Here is a 17,927-nt window from a genome sequence, read left to right as displayed (position 1 = left end):
GGTATACTTGATATTACTTTTATCAGCAGATAGCCTAGTATGCAAGTTAGAGTGCTGAGGCTTTAACCTAAAGACATTAAAAAATAAATAGAACTGTCTAAGCATCTATTATTGTCAGATTTCAGAAATAGTTTGTTGATAATGCTTTCATCTCCTTTCAGACCCTGCATAAAACAGGGACCATCCCACATGCTACAAATCCTGTTTGGAATCATAAGTTTGAATTTGATGAGGTAGGAGGTGGTGAATATCTGAAGATAAAATGCTTCAGCGAAGACACCTTTGGAGATGATAATATTGGCAATGCACGCATAAATTTGGAAGGACTAGTAGAAGGCTCATTGAGGGATGTTTGGGTTCCCCTTGAAAAGGTGAATTCAGGAGAAATAAGACTTCAAATCGAAGCAGTGAGAGATGATAACCAGGAAGGATCAAGGGTAGGCTTTTTTTGCTTGAACTAGACAGTTAACAATTTGTATAAAAAGTATGATTATCATGCAAGGAGTTTTTTGTTCATTGCAATTTTCAAGTTTGTGTGTTTCATTTCTTGCATTCATCAATGTTTTCAGGGTGCAGTGTCAGGATCAATGAATGGTTGGATTGAACTGGTAGTCATTGAAGCAAAAGACCTCATTGCAGCTGATTTGAGGGGAACAAGTGATCCATATGTCAGGATTCATTATGGAAACTTGAAGAAAAGAACAAAGGTTGGAGAAATCCAGTCTAGGTTGTTCATGGTTTTCTTACATATTTTGATCCACTGCATGGTTTTCATCCATATTGTGACCCATTGCATGATGCACAACTCCGGCTTATGCATTTCGGCATTTCAACAAAATTACTTTGCATAAACATTGTTATATCATATGTTTTGCTATAGGCTGACTTACTATATTCTGTCCTGTGATGCAGTTCCTGCACCAAATTGGCCAACTTCCCTTTAAATCAACTTAGGGTTGATAAATATGGGTGTTGGGCATTTGTTCAGAAGGTTTGTGTGGTTATGGGCCAATTCTATGGGCCCATAAGCTAACTCTTTAGGCCAACTACGGAAGTAGGTTTTTATTTTAGTTTAATTGGTCTAGTTATGCAAATTCTGTCCAACTTAAGTTACAAGGGCAGAGTAGTCTTTTTTTATGTTTTATTTTAGTCTCAAGAGTTTAAGTCAGTCTAAGATATGATAAGGATCCTTCTACGTTTGGTTTTAAGAGTCCTATTTGAGTTTGGATTAGTATGTTGAGTACAACTAGGAAAGTCAGTTTCTATGTCCTAATTTCACTTGGACTTCTTACGTAGGCTATAAATAAAGCCTTGGGACTGAAACTGAACCTCTTCCATGATTGTCGCCCCTGCAATGACCTCTGAGTGCCTGAAATGTCACCCCCTGAAACCCCTCCCAGCTTTGACCCATAAAGTCACCAAAACCCCTTTATCACATTACCCTTTTCCCAAAATGACAAATTTGCCCCTCACCTCCTCTACCCTCACGCCACTTTTAACTTTACCCAATCCATCACCCGATAGCCCAAGCCCAACTCCCGCAGCCCAAGTCTCTCTTCTTGCCCCAAGCCGAACTCCTTTAGGCCTAAACCCCTAAACAAACTTAAGCCTTCCATCACTCACCCTCGTGGGCCTCCTATTGTCTCTAAATCCCATCTTCCAGCTTGTAGCCTTAAACCCCAGCCCACTACCTACACTAAAACCCAACCTTTAACCTCACCTGACTCCCACATAACCCATTACTCTGCCTCCGATGACCCCCTGCCAACCCCCACTTTCCTAGTATCCCCTTCAAACCAGCACCTTGCCTCCACTAACCAAGACCTCCCCTTCACCCCCATTAAACCCCTTCTCCAACCCCGAGCCTTTCTCCCCCCTCCTTTGGCTCCTCCATTGATCCTGATATTTTTTGAAACCTCATCGCCCCTCACCATGGTAGAAGATCTCGCTCATCCCCAGAGAGATCTCGCCCCCTTTGTTAATAAGAGAGATCTCGACCATCTTCGTGAGATCTCGGTCTTTTGACCATGTCCAAATGATAATGCCCAATTTTTTTAGGGTCTAACTCCTCCCATGGCCCATCTCGGTGGGTTTTAGGGTCCCAATTGGGTTGAAACTTGGTATTTAACTTATTTAAGGCCTTTTGAACACGTTGGTGGCCTTGGATTTGTCATAAACAACCCTATGTATGATTTCTAAGTCTACCCATAGTGTGAAACCGAAATGTAGTAGGATTAGGGAATGCAATGTTATACAACATGTAATATAGAACCTTTAAAGCATATAAATGAAAAGCAAGTATATTAAATGCATCAACTAACTTCAATGTTATCAAAATTCCATCCATATGAGTATCATAATCTCAATTTTCAAGAATAAAATAATTATACAACCATTAGAAGTTCTATATAAGTCATTAAATCATAAATTCATAAGACAAGTAGAGAATGATTGATCTTCCTTGTTGTAGATGTGTTAAGAGTAGTTGCAAGTGAAAATTCAGCCAAAATCCCCACAAAAAAGGGCAAAAAATTGAGAGCCCCTTCCCGCCTGAGAGCTCCGGGCGAGATCAGTGGCCGAGATATGGCCAGATATCACCGAGATATGGCGAGATAATGGCGAGATATCGCGCCATCCCATATGGCGAGATCTCGAGCGAGATAGTCCCAACTCGCAAACTTCTCGACCTCCATCTCGTCTCGCCCAACCTCATAAAAATTGATGATCTCGCGAGATCTCCCACCATGCCCCTCCACGGATAAACCCCTTGTGTGAGATTTCCTCCTGGCCACATCCCCCTTATCAACGATTTCATTGAGAATTGCCTTCGCCACTTTGTTAATAATGTTTGACTTCTTTATTTGGAACCTTGTCTCATCCAAGGGAGCCTCCTCTCTCGTTTCGCCTCATTCCCCTCGAAACTCCATCTAAATCCTAGCGAATAGTCTCTCAATGCGCCCTTCCCTTGAGACTCCAAATCCAAATGGCTAATGCCCAACGGATTGCCCGGACAACATCCTCCTCTTGGAGTCTTTCATTTTAAACTCCTCCCCCACTGATCTCATGGTCATATCGCTGGATCCTTTGGGATTTCCTTCTTCCATGGTTTCCAATCCTTCACCGTTGGATCAAAACTTCAATCTCCTCTCCCCGATTCTCCATTCTCGCTACCTCAAGGGGTTTCTTCCCTTCCCACGTGGTAATTGCCAAGGCTCCCCGCCCTTTCTTCTCCTTAGCCTTAGTCCTTTCCGTATCTTCAATCCAAAACTGATCATCTCCTCATCGCCCCCATCGTCCCCCCCTCCCCCCCCCCCCCCCTCCCTTTCCGTTTTGGGAGGATATTCTAAATCTTATCTCTATCCGAATCCCCTTAGCCCTATCACCATTTAAGTCCCTTGGCCTCCAGGGGATCTTGCAACATCACCTTAGATTCCTCCCATCCTGACCATCTTCGAGCCTCTCTCCTCTTTGGGCTCGCTCGCCTTTCGGACCTATATTGGTCGCTCACTGGATGAATTCAATGCCTCCCCATGCTTGATAATATCGAGACTTGGGGATTGCTTCTATCCTCCGTTGGTCGGAGTGGTCCACCCCCTTGCTTGGTATAACCTTTGGTGTGAATTTTTCTAGTCCCAAATCTACCTTCCATACTATGTGTCCTTTCTAAGCTTGTCGTTTCTTGGCCAACGATTCATCCACCAGCTCTTGGTCCTTCCCTTCCTCCCAGTGCCGGATCTGGTTACTCTAACTTCCCTCTCAATCTCATCTGGATCACTCTTCAAGCATGATTTGATCCACGTAAGGGGGTCTACTCTCTCCATCCCGGCATCTCCTGTTGGCCCAAACCGTTTAAATTCTTTGATATTTGGACTGCTAGCGATTCCTTCATTCCCACTATTTCTACCTCCATCTCCACTGGCTCCTCTACTTCCTTCTAGCTTGATCCGTGGCATCCATTGGGCTTTCTCTATAATCACTTTGTTCCTCGCACTGTTTATGGCACTCGTATCCCCAAATCCACCCTCTTGTCAAATTTCATCTCAAATGGGTCTGGACTCAATCCCCTCTCCCCATTCTCACACAGGTTTGGGAATCTCTCCCCCCCCCCCTAGCTCCATTAGAAGATCTCACCATTTGGCTCCCCTCCACCTCCAAAACCTTCACCACTTCATCAGCTTGGAACCTCCACAGAGCCCATAGCCCTAAGCCCCCTTGGCCCCCAATGATTTGGTTCAAAGGCTTCATCCGCCGTCACTCCCTTCCCCTCTGGAGAGCCCTCAATCATGCCCTTCCCACCCAATTCTTCCTTATTGACCTCCACATGCCCACATCCCCGTTAACCCCAATTGCGCCCTCTGTTGGAATGGTTTGGAAAACCTTGAGCACCTTTTCTTTTTTGCCCCTTCTCTAGATTTATCTAGGGGAAAAGCCCTTGGTTCCATTTGGCCCCGCTCGAGGCGATCTGTTGTGAAACACAATGTTTGGTAGAATGGCTTATCGATCAATGATCTTAAGCCCTCTATTTATAATTAAGTGGAAAGTACACTATTACAAGGAATAGAATTTTACATGAATACAAACTTTAATTGAACTCCTAGTAGAATCCAACACTCCCCCTCAAGTTGAGGCATAGATATTAGTCATGCCCAACTTGCCTACAATAGGAAGGAAATCTTTTTCTTTTAAACCCTTAGTGAAAACATCTGCTACTTGGTCTCCGATCTTATAAAAGGCATGCAGATAAGCCCTTGTTCCAACTTTCCTTTGACAAAAAACCTGTCAATTTCTATGTGCTTAGTTCGATCATGTTGCACCGGGTTATTAGCAATACTAATAGCAGCCTTGTTGTCATAATATAACATCATAGGATTTGGAACTTGGACTCCAATATCTTGCAGCAAGCCTTTCAACCATAGTAGTTCACAAACTCCACGAACCATAGCTCTATATTCAGCTTCGGTACTACATAAAGCTACCACATTCTATTTCTTACTTCTCTAAGTAACTAGATTACCTCCAACAAAGGTACAATAACCTGAAATTGAATTCTTATCTGAAGATCCAGCCCAGTCTGCATCAGTGTATGCTTCTACTTTTAGATTATCAGTGGGTGACAAAAGTATTCATTTTCCAGGAGTTCCCTTCAAATACTGTAGTATTCTGGTAAATATGGATCATGCATGAATTGGCTCACTATCCCAACAGCATAAGCGATGTTTGGCATGGTGTGGGACAAGTAAATAAACTTCCCTACCAGCCTTTGGTATCTTTCTTTGTCCATTGGTTCTCCCTCTTTTTCTTTAAGTTTAGCTCTAGCTTTAATAGGGGTATCAACTGCTTTACACCCCAACATTCCCACTTTTGATAATAAATCTAGGACATACTTTCTTTAGGATAGGAATATACCTTTCTTTGATCGAGCCACCTCAATCACTAAGAAATATTGTAACTTCCCTAGATCTTCAATTTCAAACTCTCTGCCAAGAAAGTCCTTCAACTTTTGAATTTCTTCACCATCATTCCCTGTGATGACAATATTGTCTACATAAACAATGAGAAGTGTGATGTACTAATGTTAGTACCCGACTTCTTGACAAATAGTGTATGATCAACATTGCTTTGCTTGTACCCAATAGAAGGCATTGCCTTCAGGAGGCGTCCAAACCAGCATCTAGGAGACTATTTTAACCCATAAATTGACCTCTTCAACCGACAAACTTTCCCTGCAATATTGTCATCGGAGAAACCATGTGGGATTTCCATATAGACTTCTTCCGCTAACTCCCCATGTAAGAAGGCATTCTTTATGTCTAGTTGGTGCAAGTTCCAGTCTTTGTTCACAGCTACAAACAACAAAACTGTGACAGTGTTTAGTTTCGCAACAGGGGCAAAAGTCTCTTGATAATCAATCCCATAGTTCTGGGTAAACCCCTTTGCAACTAGTCTAGCTTTCAACTTATTGACTTATCCATCCATATTTTGTTTGACCAAAAATACCCATTTGCAGCCCACTTGGTTTTTTTTTGGGAGGAAGTGTAACCAGCTCCCAAGTGTCATTTTTCTTCATTGCGTGCATTTCCTCTACCATAGCTACTTTCCATCTCTTATCAGCATAGGCTTCCTGCCAACTTTTAGGAACAGATACATATGACAGAGAGGATATAAAAGCATGGTAGGAGTCAGACAAAGAGTTATAAGAAACATATTTAGCTATGGGATGTTGAGTACAAGATTTGACTCCTTTTCTAACAGCAATCATAGTTGTCAAGGCGTCGCCTAGGCGTCCTGGCGGGCTTTTAAGGAGCTGAGGCGACAAGCGCCTCATGTGAAGTCCATAAGGCGGTCACCTCGGCTCTGAGGCGTCACCTCGGACTCATCAGACCCATAGGCGACCGCCTTTGTGGATTTTAAAAACCATCATATTTTTTATTCCAAATCAAAGGTAAAATATGAATTGGAAATTAGATTCCAATTGGGAATCATCTAATGGTTGAGTGCATATATAAGTTTTACACGACATACATGGGATCATTCTAACATTAAATCATTAACCAAAACAAAACAAAAAGAAGAAAACCCGAGAATCACTCGATCCCAATTGCAATTTGCGAGCCCTAACTCTTTGCTCTTGTCGTCTTTGCCTCTCGGCCCTCTCCCTCTGCTACTCTCTTCACCTTCCACTTCATCGACGACGAAATCATCAACTCCGGCGACAGCTAAAAATATCACCGGCAACAGCCTGAACTCTCTTTTAGGTTTTCATTTCTTCTCTGGTACTATCTTCCTCTGCTACTCTCTTAAGTTCCACTCAATCGACGACAGCAGCCAGCGACTTCGGCGACAGCCAGAAACATCACCGGCGACACCACTGTACTATCTTTTTCAGTTTCGAAGGTCCAAAATTGATAAACTTCTGCTGCTAGCTTGCTACTCTTTTACTTCTGCTTCTTTTTTTTTCTTTTTCCCTCATAGGCTTATACGAAAGCCATTGTAGTTGCAGCGGCTCCGGTCACCATCTTAGGCAACGGTATGTCGCCGAATTTTTTTTTTTTGTGTTGTAACAATATTATAAGTTGTTTTTTTTTTTTTTTTTTTTTTTTTTTTGTTTTCTAGTTTGGTTTGCATTCTTGAGATATACTGCTTGGTGTATGCATTGTGTACATGAGATTCCTTTGAACTGCAATTCTTTTGATATTATCTGCTTTTATTTATTTATCCCTAGCATTTGATTTATGTGCTTGTACTTCTATGTGTTTACTATTTAGTTACATTTTTTATCGTATCTTTATTCTTCTTAATGATAGTATGATACTTGGAATTTATTTAGGACCTACTATGTGTGGTTTGTAGTATGTTGGATGACTTGAGGTAGGCTAAATGGCTAATATTAGTTTTTTTATTATATATAAGATAGGTTTATAATGAATTAGTGTATGAGATGTATACAAAAAAGTAAAAATTTCACTTAAAATGCCTCAACTGCCTCAAAAGCGCCTCAGAGGGCGCCTCGTCGACTCATCGCCCCAACTAGCTAAAACCGCCTCGCATCACCTCGTCGCCGTGACAACTATGATAGCAATAAGAAGATCAGAAGAAGATACCGTAAGGGGAACAGTAGAATCTGATTTTGGAGCAAGAGACTGAAGTGGTAACGTATCACCTTTCTCCACCAGCTTTAGCTGGTTGTAATTCTTCCTCTGATAAGTCTGCACCTCCTTATTCTGGTTAATCTGGTTTTGAAAGACCTCAACAATGTGTCTCACAGGAGTGGTCTCCCCCTGGCTAGGTTCTTCACATGGTTCAGAAAACGAAGGGGGAGGATTAGAGTCCCCAGGTATACTGGCCGAAGTCTCCCCCTGGTCAGGAAACTCTTTTGGGACTCTTAAGTTGTGTTGGTGTGTGATAGGAAGATTCTAGAGCCGGAAAGAACACCTCTCCTCTAGGACTCTCCCCATAGAGAGGTGTATAGTAAGGGCAAGACTCATTAAAAATTACATCCATGGATACAATGGTTTTCCTGGAAGGAGGATGATAACATTTGTACCCTTTTTGAGTAGCAAAATACCCCAAAAATATGCAGCGTTGGCCATGGGGAGCCAGTCTTACTTTGGTGGGCGGTGATTTTGGCATAACACACACATCCAAAAATCTTTGGGGAAAAAAGAGGCTCCTTGGAGAATCTCATTAGGACATTTAAAACCAAGTATCCTACTGGGCATCCTATTCATAAGGTAAGAAGCAGTGAGTATAGCATCACTCTAATATTGGTCAGGTACATTCATATCAATCATAATGGAACGGGCTATCTCTAAGAGATGTTGATTCTTCCTTTCGGCAACCCCATTTTGGGCAGCTGTATCAACGCAACTGGTCTGATGTATTATGCCAAAGTCAGAGAGAGATATCTAAAGTTCACCATCAATATACTCTGTGCCATTGTCATTGCGAAGGATCTTCACAGTGGCATTGAACTGAGTTTTAATCATATTATGAAAATCACGAAAACATCGGAAAATCTCATTTTTTTTGTTTTAAAAGATAAATCCATGTAAAACGAGAGTGACAATCAATAAAAGTAACAAAGTACCTATGGCCATTAATAGACACACGTCGGCATGGACCCCACACATCAGTATGAATTAGCATAAAAGGAATAGTTTTTCTAATATAAAGAGAAGGTAAATAAGTAGAACGAGTCTGCTTTGCAAAAATGCAGGCTTCACAAAAAAAATCATCCTCATTATAAGAAGAAACTAAATCAGGAAATATTTTCTTAAGAGTTCCTAGAGGGGGTGACCTAGCCTACGGTGCCACTAATGAAGGTCTGATATTATCGAATGGACCTAATTAGAAGATGTAGTCAAAGCAAAAGTAGATCCTTCAATTGGCTCGAGCAAATAAAGTCCATTGTCTAGTTTACCACGTCCATTCTCCTTCCCCGTGACCAAATCCTGGAAGACATAGTAAGATGGGAAAAATGTCATTTTACAATTCAAGTCATGTGTAAGACTACTAATAAAGAGCAAGTTAGTAGACAAAGAGGGAACATGTAAAACTTTAGACAAAGAAAGTGATGGAGAAATGTTGAATGGTCTCTTTTCCAACAATGGAAGAATAGGAGCCATCAGCAATTCAAACTTTATCCTTTCCAGAAGTTGGAGAACATTGTAAGAAAAATGAGGATAAATCTGTCATATGATCTGTGGCTCCTGTATCAATGATCCAAGGAGTAGAAATTGAAGAAACTTGGAAGCCAGTAAAAGTTTTACCTGAAGTAGCAAGGTAGGAGTTGGTTTCTTTAGTAGAGGAAGCAGTGTTAGAGGTTGTACCGGTAGTAGAAGACTGCAAAATACGTCCCAGAGTAGCTAACTCCTCCTATGAAAGACCAATGTCTGCAAAGGGTGTTTTGGAAACTGTCTTAGAAATATGAGCTTTCGGTTTTCCTCTTTTTTGTGCTCTTTTTTTGCTCAAAATCAGCAGGCTTCCTATGGAGTTTCCAACAATTGGCTTTGGTATGATATGGTTTGTGACAATGTTCACACTTGACAATCTCCTTGGTTGAATCAGATTTAGTGCTAACATACTGTAAGGCTAATTTCTCCACAATAGGAGCATGAAGCATGGTTAATCGACGGCTTTCCTCACACTGAACAAGTGCATAAGACTGTTATAATGTAGGAAAGGGAGAACGACTTAATACTTGCACTATGATCTGATCATACTCCACATTCAAACCTAACAAGAAGTCATATACCCAAATCTTATCAATGTGCTTCCTTTAAGTAGTCACATCATCTAAATTAGTGGGGTGATAATCTCCATAATGATCCAACTCCTGCCAAAGAAAGCGCAACTCAGCATAATATTGGGCCACAGTCAATTCCTTTTGGGTAGTCTCATGAAGCTTCTTTCATAGCTCATAAACCTGTGCATCATTCCCCAACTGTCCATAGGTTTCAGTAGTAGCCTTCCAGATTTGGATTGCAGTATCAAGTAATAGGTATCCACGGGCAATAGTTGGATTCATGGAATTCAAAAGGAATGACATAATAAGAGAGTCATTCGAGATCCATTTATCCTATAAAACACCTGTGGTAGTAGGTTTGATAGTGGTGCCCTTAATGTGTCCAACAAGTCCTCCTCCGACAATAGTCAGGTAAGCAAATCGAAACCAGATCAAATAATTTGTTCCATCAAATCTTACCGAAAGAGGATGAAGAGTGGGGTAATGTTCGGAGCCGGTGGGAGCAATGGTACCGTCTGTAGTTGCCATGTTGAAAAAAATTGTCTTCAGTTCTTCAGTCTTCACCCTTCAATGTAGTGCGGGGCGGAGGCAGGAGCAGCGGTGGAGTGCAGCGGTGGAGGCAGAGCAGCGGCCGAGTGCTTTTGTTCTTCTTCTTTCCCCTTTTCTTCTCTGTTCTTGGTCTTTTCCCACGGTATGCAGCAAAATTGAAGAACTTAGTGCAACAATGGTACTGAAGAATAGCCAGAAAGAAAGGGCGATGGGGTTTCGATGGGTTTGAAGAGCTGCAACAGGAGAGAAGAGCTGCGACAGGAGAGAGGCGATGGCCTTTTGATGGATTTCGATGGGTTTTGAAGGAGATGGGTTTACTCTCGACACTCTTTTTGCGACAGCTGACAACGAGAGAGAGGTGAGGAGGTAGGTTTGACACTCCTTTTTTTTTTTCTCACTTCCCTAATCGTATTTAGGCTCTGATGCCATGTTGTGAAACACAATGTTTAGCAGAATGGCTTATCGATCAATGATCTCAAACCTCTATTTATAATTAAGTGGAAAGTACACTATTACAAGGAATAGAATTTGTCATGAATTCAAACTCTAATTGAACTCTTAGTATAGTTCAACACGATCATATGGGTTTTTTCGAGATTGGTCTTGGATTTTGAGAAACTTTTCAGGTTCTTCCATTTGTGATCGGATAGGTAAGCTAGTGTACAGTGCCTTGATTCATCACCTTTGGTGGGAGCGCAATCTTTGGAGATGGGCTTCCAAATCCCGCTTTATAAACAGGATTTGGAATGCCATCTATTTTGATGTATCTTTTAGATTGTTAGCCTTGCCCCATCCCCCTATTGACGATAACCCAATGAACAAGTTTATTGTTGTGTCTTGGGGTCTTAGTTCCTCTTTTCGGTCTTCTGTTTAAAGACCTTGTTCTCTTGCTTCCTGTTGTTTAATATATTCATTTATTCATCCAAAAAAAAAAAAAAAGAAGCCTTGGGCATGTAATAGATAACAGATTTCAGAATGTAACTAATAAAGAGTGGGTTGCTGCCTTAGAGCAAGGTTAGTAGAGCTTCTTATTAGTGGTAAGGGACCTCCGTGTGATCGAGTAAGCAACCTAGGATTTCTATTTGAAGGATTTTCCTTGGTAGTGCTTGTAGTTGTAGGCCTATCTTGACTTCTTTCCATCTCCATCACACCCCATTACAAGGCTTTCATTACAGGTAAGTAGCAAGTCTGCATTTAATCTCATTCCCCTTCTCATGTCACCCTCTTTTTTATTTTTCTTGAATTTTGGGACCTTTCTAGAGGCCTCTACTCCAATCTGACCATTAGATCTATCCCAAACATTAGGTACATCATCCCTCCAAACCTAGCGACCTTAGATCCCAATTTGACCCCATTGTGACCCCCTGATTTCAAGATAAACAAGAACCCTTATATCTTTTAATCTAGCCATTTACACTCAACCAAACTTGGGATATCATATCCCTAGCCATTACCTACATTTCCTCAACAAGTTTTGCCCCATTTCTATAACTTTTCATCCCATACCTCAAGAGCGTGCCCCATCCCACCAAACATTCCACCATTTAAATTTCTCCAAAACTAACACCCCATTATCCTTGATACTCCTCCATACCAATTAACCGAACTAGGGAAATGTTGCCATGGGTTTATATCCAATTGAGGTAATACCCATAATCCACCCTATATCCCATAACCAAAATTTCAAGAAACCCTTTTTGGTTCCATATGAGTTGGTTTTCTTAAAAGATCTTGGAAGAACTAGCCCTCATTCACTTGATGCCACCTCATCTTGTCCAAATATTAATCCAAGTTGATGTCATCTCCCGTTATCTGTGTATCAGACGATTTGCCTATCTTGAGAAATATAGAAGCCCAATATCTCATGTGGTATGGGATTATGAGAAACATGGGAACTCAATATCACATGTGATCTGTGAATCTTGAGAAATCAGGAAACCCAACATTACACTGATATGGAAATCATGGAAAAAAGGGAAACCAACTATTAATATCACATATTCTTGAGGATCCTTGAGGAGTCAATTTCTTAAAATGTTTATATAGTGTTGATACATCACCATTTTCTACCCAGGATGAGACAAGGCATTGTCATACAGTTTAGGAATGAAATGAGTAGACAGTGATAAAGCGAAGCATAGAGGAACAAAACTACGGGTAGGATAAGCAATCATGAGTTTTTGAGTGCAGGAGCAGCTATCTTCATGAAGAGCAATTTGTAAGTCATTTGTAGGCAGGGAGGAGGTAAGAACTTCAGCCAAAGCAGCAGATTGTGTGCTGGTTGTGATGCTAGAATAACAAAACCAAGCGCTTACATTGTCGATACACTTTCAATGGTGAAGGCAAGATAGTTGTAGGAATATCATTCAGTAGCACAAGATCAAGGATAGGAGGGGAGGCTCAATGGCTATGGTAGATGCACAATATTGATGGCTTTAAGCTCTGTAAGGTTCATGCCAAAGAGTGTCATAGTGTCCTTTATGTTTAGCTGAAAGGTTGGGTCAAATTGGGTCCCGAAAAATATAAAAGGATCATATTTTTGAACTACCGCCCAACCTTGGGCATCTCGAGGTCGACTTGTTCATTCTAGCCACCTGATTGGCGGTTGACCGCATCCATCAACCATCAGTCTTGGGAAGTCTACCGGTCAAGGAGCCTTCATGGTATGTATCGTGAGCTCTTTGGAATTGTGGCATTCAATCAGGCTTAAGAGCCAAACGGTCGACCATCACACATACCAACTACATTTTTGGGCTTTCCAAAAATAATTGGGGTATTCCACTTATATTCCTAAGGACTGACTCAATAGTTTCCTTTGCACATTTGTTTTTTAAAATACCTAACTTGAATTATGCTCAATTTTACATCTGCTACTTTCCTAAACTGTATGCATGGTCTTCAAGAAAGGTCTAAATGTCATTCTTGAGCCTTGAGCTTGAGTTTGCATGTGGAGCTGTCCAGTCCTTGGTCTTCCACACGTTGAGTCTTGAAATCTCTTTCAAGCCTGCGCCCCGGCGCCCACTGGAGCGTGCGCACCGTTTGGCGGCTGGTTGCCCACCTCCGGGCTGTTCGTGACCTCCGGGGCTTTGCCCGGTTCGGCTTTGCCCCTCCGTTTCGTCCCTTCCTTGCTACCATGCGTGTGCCCGCCCCGGTCTCCTCGCTCCGCGGCGTTGGCCTACTTCTCTGTTGTTTGTGTGTTTTTCGGTCCTCTGCCCTGCCCTCTGTCCGCTTCGTCCTTTGGTGCTGCCGGCCGGTGGTCTCCCCCGGTCTCTCCCCGGTGGTTGCCTGGCTTCCCTGGTTTCCTGCTGCCGGTCTGGGCATCCACATAATGTAGATATCCCATTGTGTGAACTTTCTCCCCCAAGTTTCGACAAATTTCCAGCATTTTCCCCCAACTTTCGACAAGTTTTGACAAATGAGTTGGTGAAATAGAGGTTGAAATCACAAAATCCAGCAAAAAAATTATTTGGGGTCGAAACTCAAAGGGCGAAACCTAGTGGAAGCTGTCGAAGCCTATGAAATCTTGTAGGTTTTGACTGTTTCGGTGGAAATTTCGACCATTTCAGTCAAAACCTGGTACTTGTTCGACTCGACTCCACCCAAGTTTTGTCTCTTTTTTTCAAAAACCAAAATTCAGTCAAAATTTTGGTGGTTTCGATCGAAATTTGTACCATCTGCATGAGTGTGCCTATCTTTGAACACCCAAGTAGTTCATTAGCTCATGGTTGTGTGTTTGTTATCATCAAAACATTCCTAGGATAGTTGGGTCACTTCCCAAACCATTACCCCAAGGGCAGTTATGTCAATTCCCTAACAAATATAATTATCTACAAAGTGTAAGTCCTTCTTATTCTTGTGGACTTAAGAAATTTGTCCTATTAGACTTGCTAGTTGCAACTTGGGAACCATATGCTGAAGTTAGAATTAAGATGTCCAAAGTCAACCTCTTATTTCGACTTTGATATTTCAAAATCTGAGTGTCATTGTAAAATCTCCAAAATAGGCTGCATGCCTTGCTCACTTTTAGGGTTTGAAGAGAGAGAAGAGAAGAACAGTATCTAATTCAACTGCAAGACTTCCCCTGCACTGATACCCGTTAAGAGCTGTATGCTTAATTTGTTTGGGAGGATCAGAAAGGAGCAACTGTTCGAGTTGGTTAGTGATCCAATTGATATCGCCATTTATATTTGTATGTATAAAATTACAAAGTATTTCCCTGGCAGGCTGGATATTACAACTAAAGACATGAATACATAAAATGCTGTGTATACCTTTTATATCCTTAAATGGTATTATTCTGGCAATATGTTGCACCTTTCTAGAGGAATTATGTATACTTTGGAACTCCGGGAACATCTAGATTTCTTACATTGTGGTCCTTCTCCTTCATGTATTACTCCTCTATGGATTTTTCTTTCACTTTCTTTTCGTTGGCATACCAATTTACCAGTGATGGTTGATACCATTACTGAGAAAAGCTGAGTGAGAAGTTACTGTCTGGTTTTTTCTTTACATTGTAGGTACTCTTTTAACCTAAATGGCTACTGTATCCATATATGCAAATCTGCAAGCTTGTTTTTCCAATCTCTTAATTATCTTGAAGTTTCCCTAATCCCACTCTGTTTGCATGGCTTTGTAGGTTTTATATCAAACACTGAATCCTAAATGGAACCAGACCTTAGAGTTCCCTGAGGATGGTAGCCCCTTAATGTTGCATGTTAAAGATCACAACGCCTTACTACCATCATCAAGTATAGGTGATTGTGTTGTAGAGTACAAGGGATTGCTTCCAAATGAGACAGCTGACAAATGGATTCCTCTCCAAGGGGTGAAGAAGGGGGAGATCCACATCCAAATAACAAGAAAGGTTCCAGAACTACAGAAGAAACCTAGCTTGGATTCCTATAGTTCAGACTTGAGCAAAGCAAATGTTATTTCTGTGCTGGTAAGTGGTAACTTACGTCGCATATTTGGAACTTCCTTGCATATGTTATTTTTAACTGCATATGATGTGATGGTCCATTACTGCCAATTATTTCCAGGTTTTCAGAATGAACATGGAAGAAAGATAAGGATTTGTCTTACATTTATATGTACAGTTTTGTAAAATGACAGAGAAAAAGAAATGCAAATACAGAAGAACCATGGTTCTAGCATAAAGAGAAGGGAGTATATAAATAATTCTGTGGTTTCCTGTTTAAATTTTTCTGTTTGAATTATTAGTCCTGTGATAATGAAATTCATTTGGTACATAAAATAGTGAATGACTCCCAAGTCCCAACCTCCTTTTTCATGAAGAAGTGAAGATGAAAAACTAGAAACTAGAAAGAAAAAAAAAAAAATTGAGTGTCAATAATGTGGATGTTTGTCGTAAAGGAACTCAGGAATATTGATTTTGGTGAAGGAAGTATTCTAGATCAGGATGGTATTTTTTTTTGCATCCTATTCTTCTACATGGTTTTGAAGCTTTCAATGTCACTATTTTGAAAATCATGATTTTTAGTGTTTGAGTATGACTAGCGATTGCTGGTTTAAGTGCAGCCTGAAGTGTTATATTGTGTATTATGGCCTAATCTTTTTATGATCTGTAAGCTTGCATCTTACCTAATGTGTCTTTGTTTTATGATAATGTGATTAAGCAGATGAAACAAAAAATAACTGAGTTGCGAAACCAAATCAACAATGGGGATCCTGAAGGTTTGTCGCTGGCTTTGCATGAGATAGAAACTTTAGAAGATGTCCAGGAGGATTACATGTTACAACTCGAGACAGAGAAAATGCTTATGCTCGAAAAAATAAACATGCTAGGTGAGGAGATATACAAATCTTCTCCTTCCCAGAATGGGAGAAATCATTTGTCTGAGTAGGTTCTTGTAATGGTATATAGGATAGCTATTTATACCCTACGATGTAAAATCAATCGTGTATAGAACTGTTGCACACGGTAGGCATTTGAATGTATGCTGTAAATCTATGTTGGAGAAGGAACTGGTGTTAGAATACATAATTTGGCAGAGTTGTTGGAATTGCACCAGTTAAATCTACAGTCTACTGTTGAAGGGGCATGGGCTTGTAATAAACGAAGTTTGCAGTTCATGTTATGTTGCTGTGTCTAACACATCAATAGAAAATTTGTAGTTCAAAAAAAGGTGTTTTGAATTGGAAGATCCATGGGCATATTCACATTGTGCCATCACTTGCTTTTGATAGAAATGTGTTCTTGGAATGAGAAATTAGGACTTCAGGAGTTGGAAATTGGTGGTCGAACTTGTAATGAAATACTCATGTTTTTATGCAGGTAACATAAAATAGCTGGGATGTCACTATCTATTTTTTTGGGGTCAATTTCCCTGAATTTTGTTTTCTAGATTTTCTTCAGATAATTGAATGCATTCTTGGTAGATATGGGATTACTATTTTTGAAAGCAGTTTTGTTTTTGGGTAAAGGATCAGTTGTATTAAAAAAGAAAATGAAGTGTATTACAGCAAATATAGTCATCTTCACCTTCAACTTGTGGTAGCTTAATGTAGGTTGGGATTGTATCTGCACTGGTTAATGATACTTTGCCGCAAAGTTTGCTAAATAATCAGTCAAATTCTCTATGACAACGAATAATTTTACATCTGGGAAAGGCTCAAAGCACCACCACCACTGCATCATGTATACCATAGTAGCCTCTTCTCCTTCTTGGAAGAAAGACTCAACCTTTAGCCTCGTGGTCTTTTTATGTTGGAACATTTGGATTTCGATAAACGGGTTGATCTTTAAAAGTCTTCACAAGAGCCCTAAAGAAGTCATCCATAAAGCTCACCATGCCCATGCGGGATTCCAGTATGCTTTGTGCAAAGATGATGTTGGGTCCCATGTAACTATTGACCAGAAAAGGTTGTCCCCCCCCCCCCCCCATTAGTTGGTTGAAGATGAACGCCGACTTTTCGTGGTGGGAGGAAACTAACAATGTGGGAGTGGGTGTTATTTTGTTGGATGATAGGGGTCTCCCACTATGGGCTTGTTATATTTGGATAAGTTGAGTTGCTCTTTCGGTTCTGGTAGGTGAAAGTTGGGCCCTAAGGATGGGCCTTCTTGAACTCATTAAAGCTGGGCACTATCAAGTTATTCTCGAGTCTAATTGTGAGGAATTGACAAACCGCCTCCTTCTGTGTTCTGGCTAATATATCCAACATTGTCGAGGATATAAAAGTTTTTCTTAGCAGTTTGACTATTTCGTTTTAGAGCCCATTTTTAGGGCGGTAAACTGTGTTGGCGATGCTCTAGCTAGGAAGGCATCATCTGTAGCAAGCATGATTATCTGGCCTAATTCCAATATGTGGCTTTTTTATCTTTGTAATCAGGACGTCATTAGTCCTTCTTGCCGGTTTCAATTAAATTCTCCTACCAAAAAAAGAAAGAAAGATTGCAAATGGTAGAGGGATACAGACAAATCAAGGGTTAAGTTCTTAATTCGTAAATATTTTAATGAAAAAATTAACTTACTGGCATCGAAACTTAACTTTGATTTCCTTCAGGTAAGGGTGTTATTCAAATATTTTTCTCTATAGCGGGTTTGACTGTTAAATTGAATAACTCAAGGATGGCGGTGAAAATTTTCCATATTTTTCCTTCCGGTAGAAA

At 40.7% G+C, this 17,927-nt stretch overlaps 1 protein-coding gene across 4 annotated transcripts in view; it reads left to right on the top strand.

Annotated features, from left to right (window-relative positions):
• The window catches only part of ATSYTF (C2 domain-containing protein), a 50,471-nt gene extending 33,487 nt beyond the window's left edge, over nt 1-16,984 (top strand). For 3 of the 4 annotated variants that reach the window (XM_089158003.1, XM_089158002.1, XM_089158005.1), the window contains 4 exons: nt 162-437; nt 570-707; nt 14,934-15,239; nt 15,937-16,984. In XM_089158003.1, coding sequence (XP_089014129.1) covers nt 162-437; nt 570-707; nt 14,934-15,239; nt 15,937-16,161 — 945 coding nt within the window. In that variant the 3' untranslated portion in view covers nt 16,162-16,984. The remainder of the gene's footprint in view (nt 1-161; nt 438-569; nt 708-14,933; nt 15,240-15,936) is intronic. The other variant, XM_089158006.1, reaches the window with a different exon arrangement.
• The last annotated feature ends 943 nt before the right edge of the window (nt 16,985-17,927 follow it).

This window comes from Hakea prostrata, chromosome 6, assembly GCF_041222555.1.
Source record: "Hakea prostrata isolate BN-2017 chromosome 6, UWA_Hpros_2, whole genome shotgun sequence".
NCBI classification, from domain to species: domain Eukaryota; kingdom Viridiplantae; phylum Streptophyta; class Magnoliopsida; order Proteales; family Proteaceae; genus Hakea; species Hakea prostrata.
The sequence above is the reverse complement of the archived record's forward strand: the minus strand, read 5'-3'. Positions and strand labels throughout refer to the sequence as shown.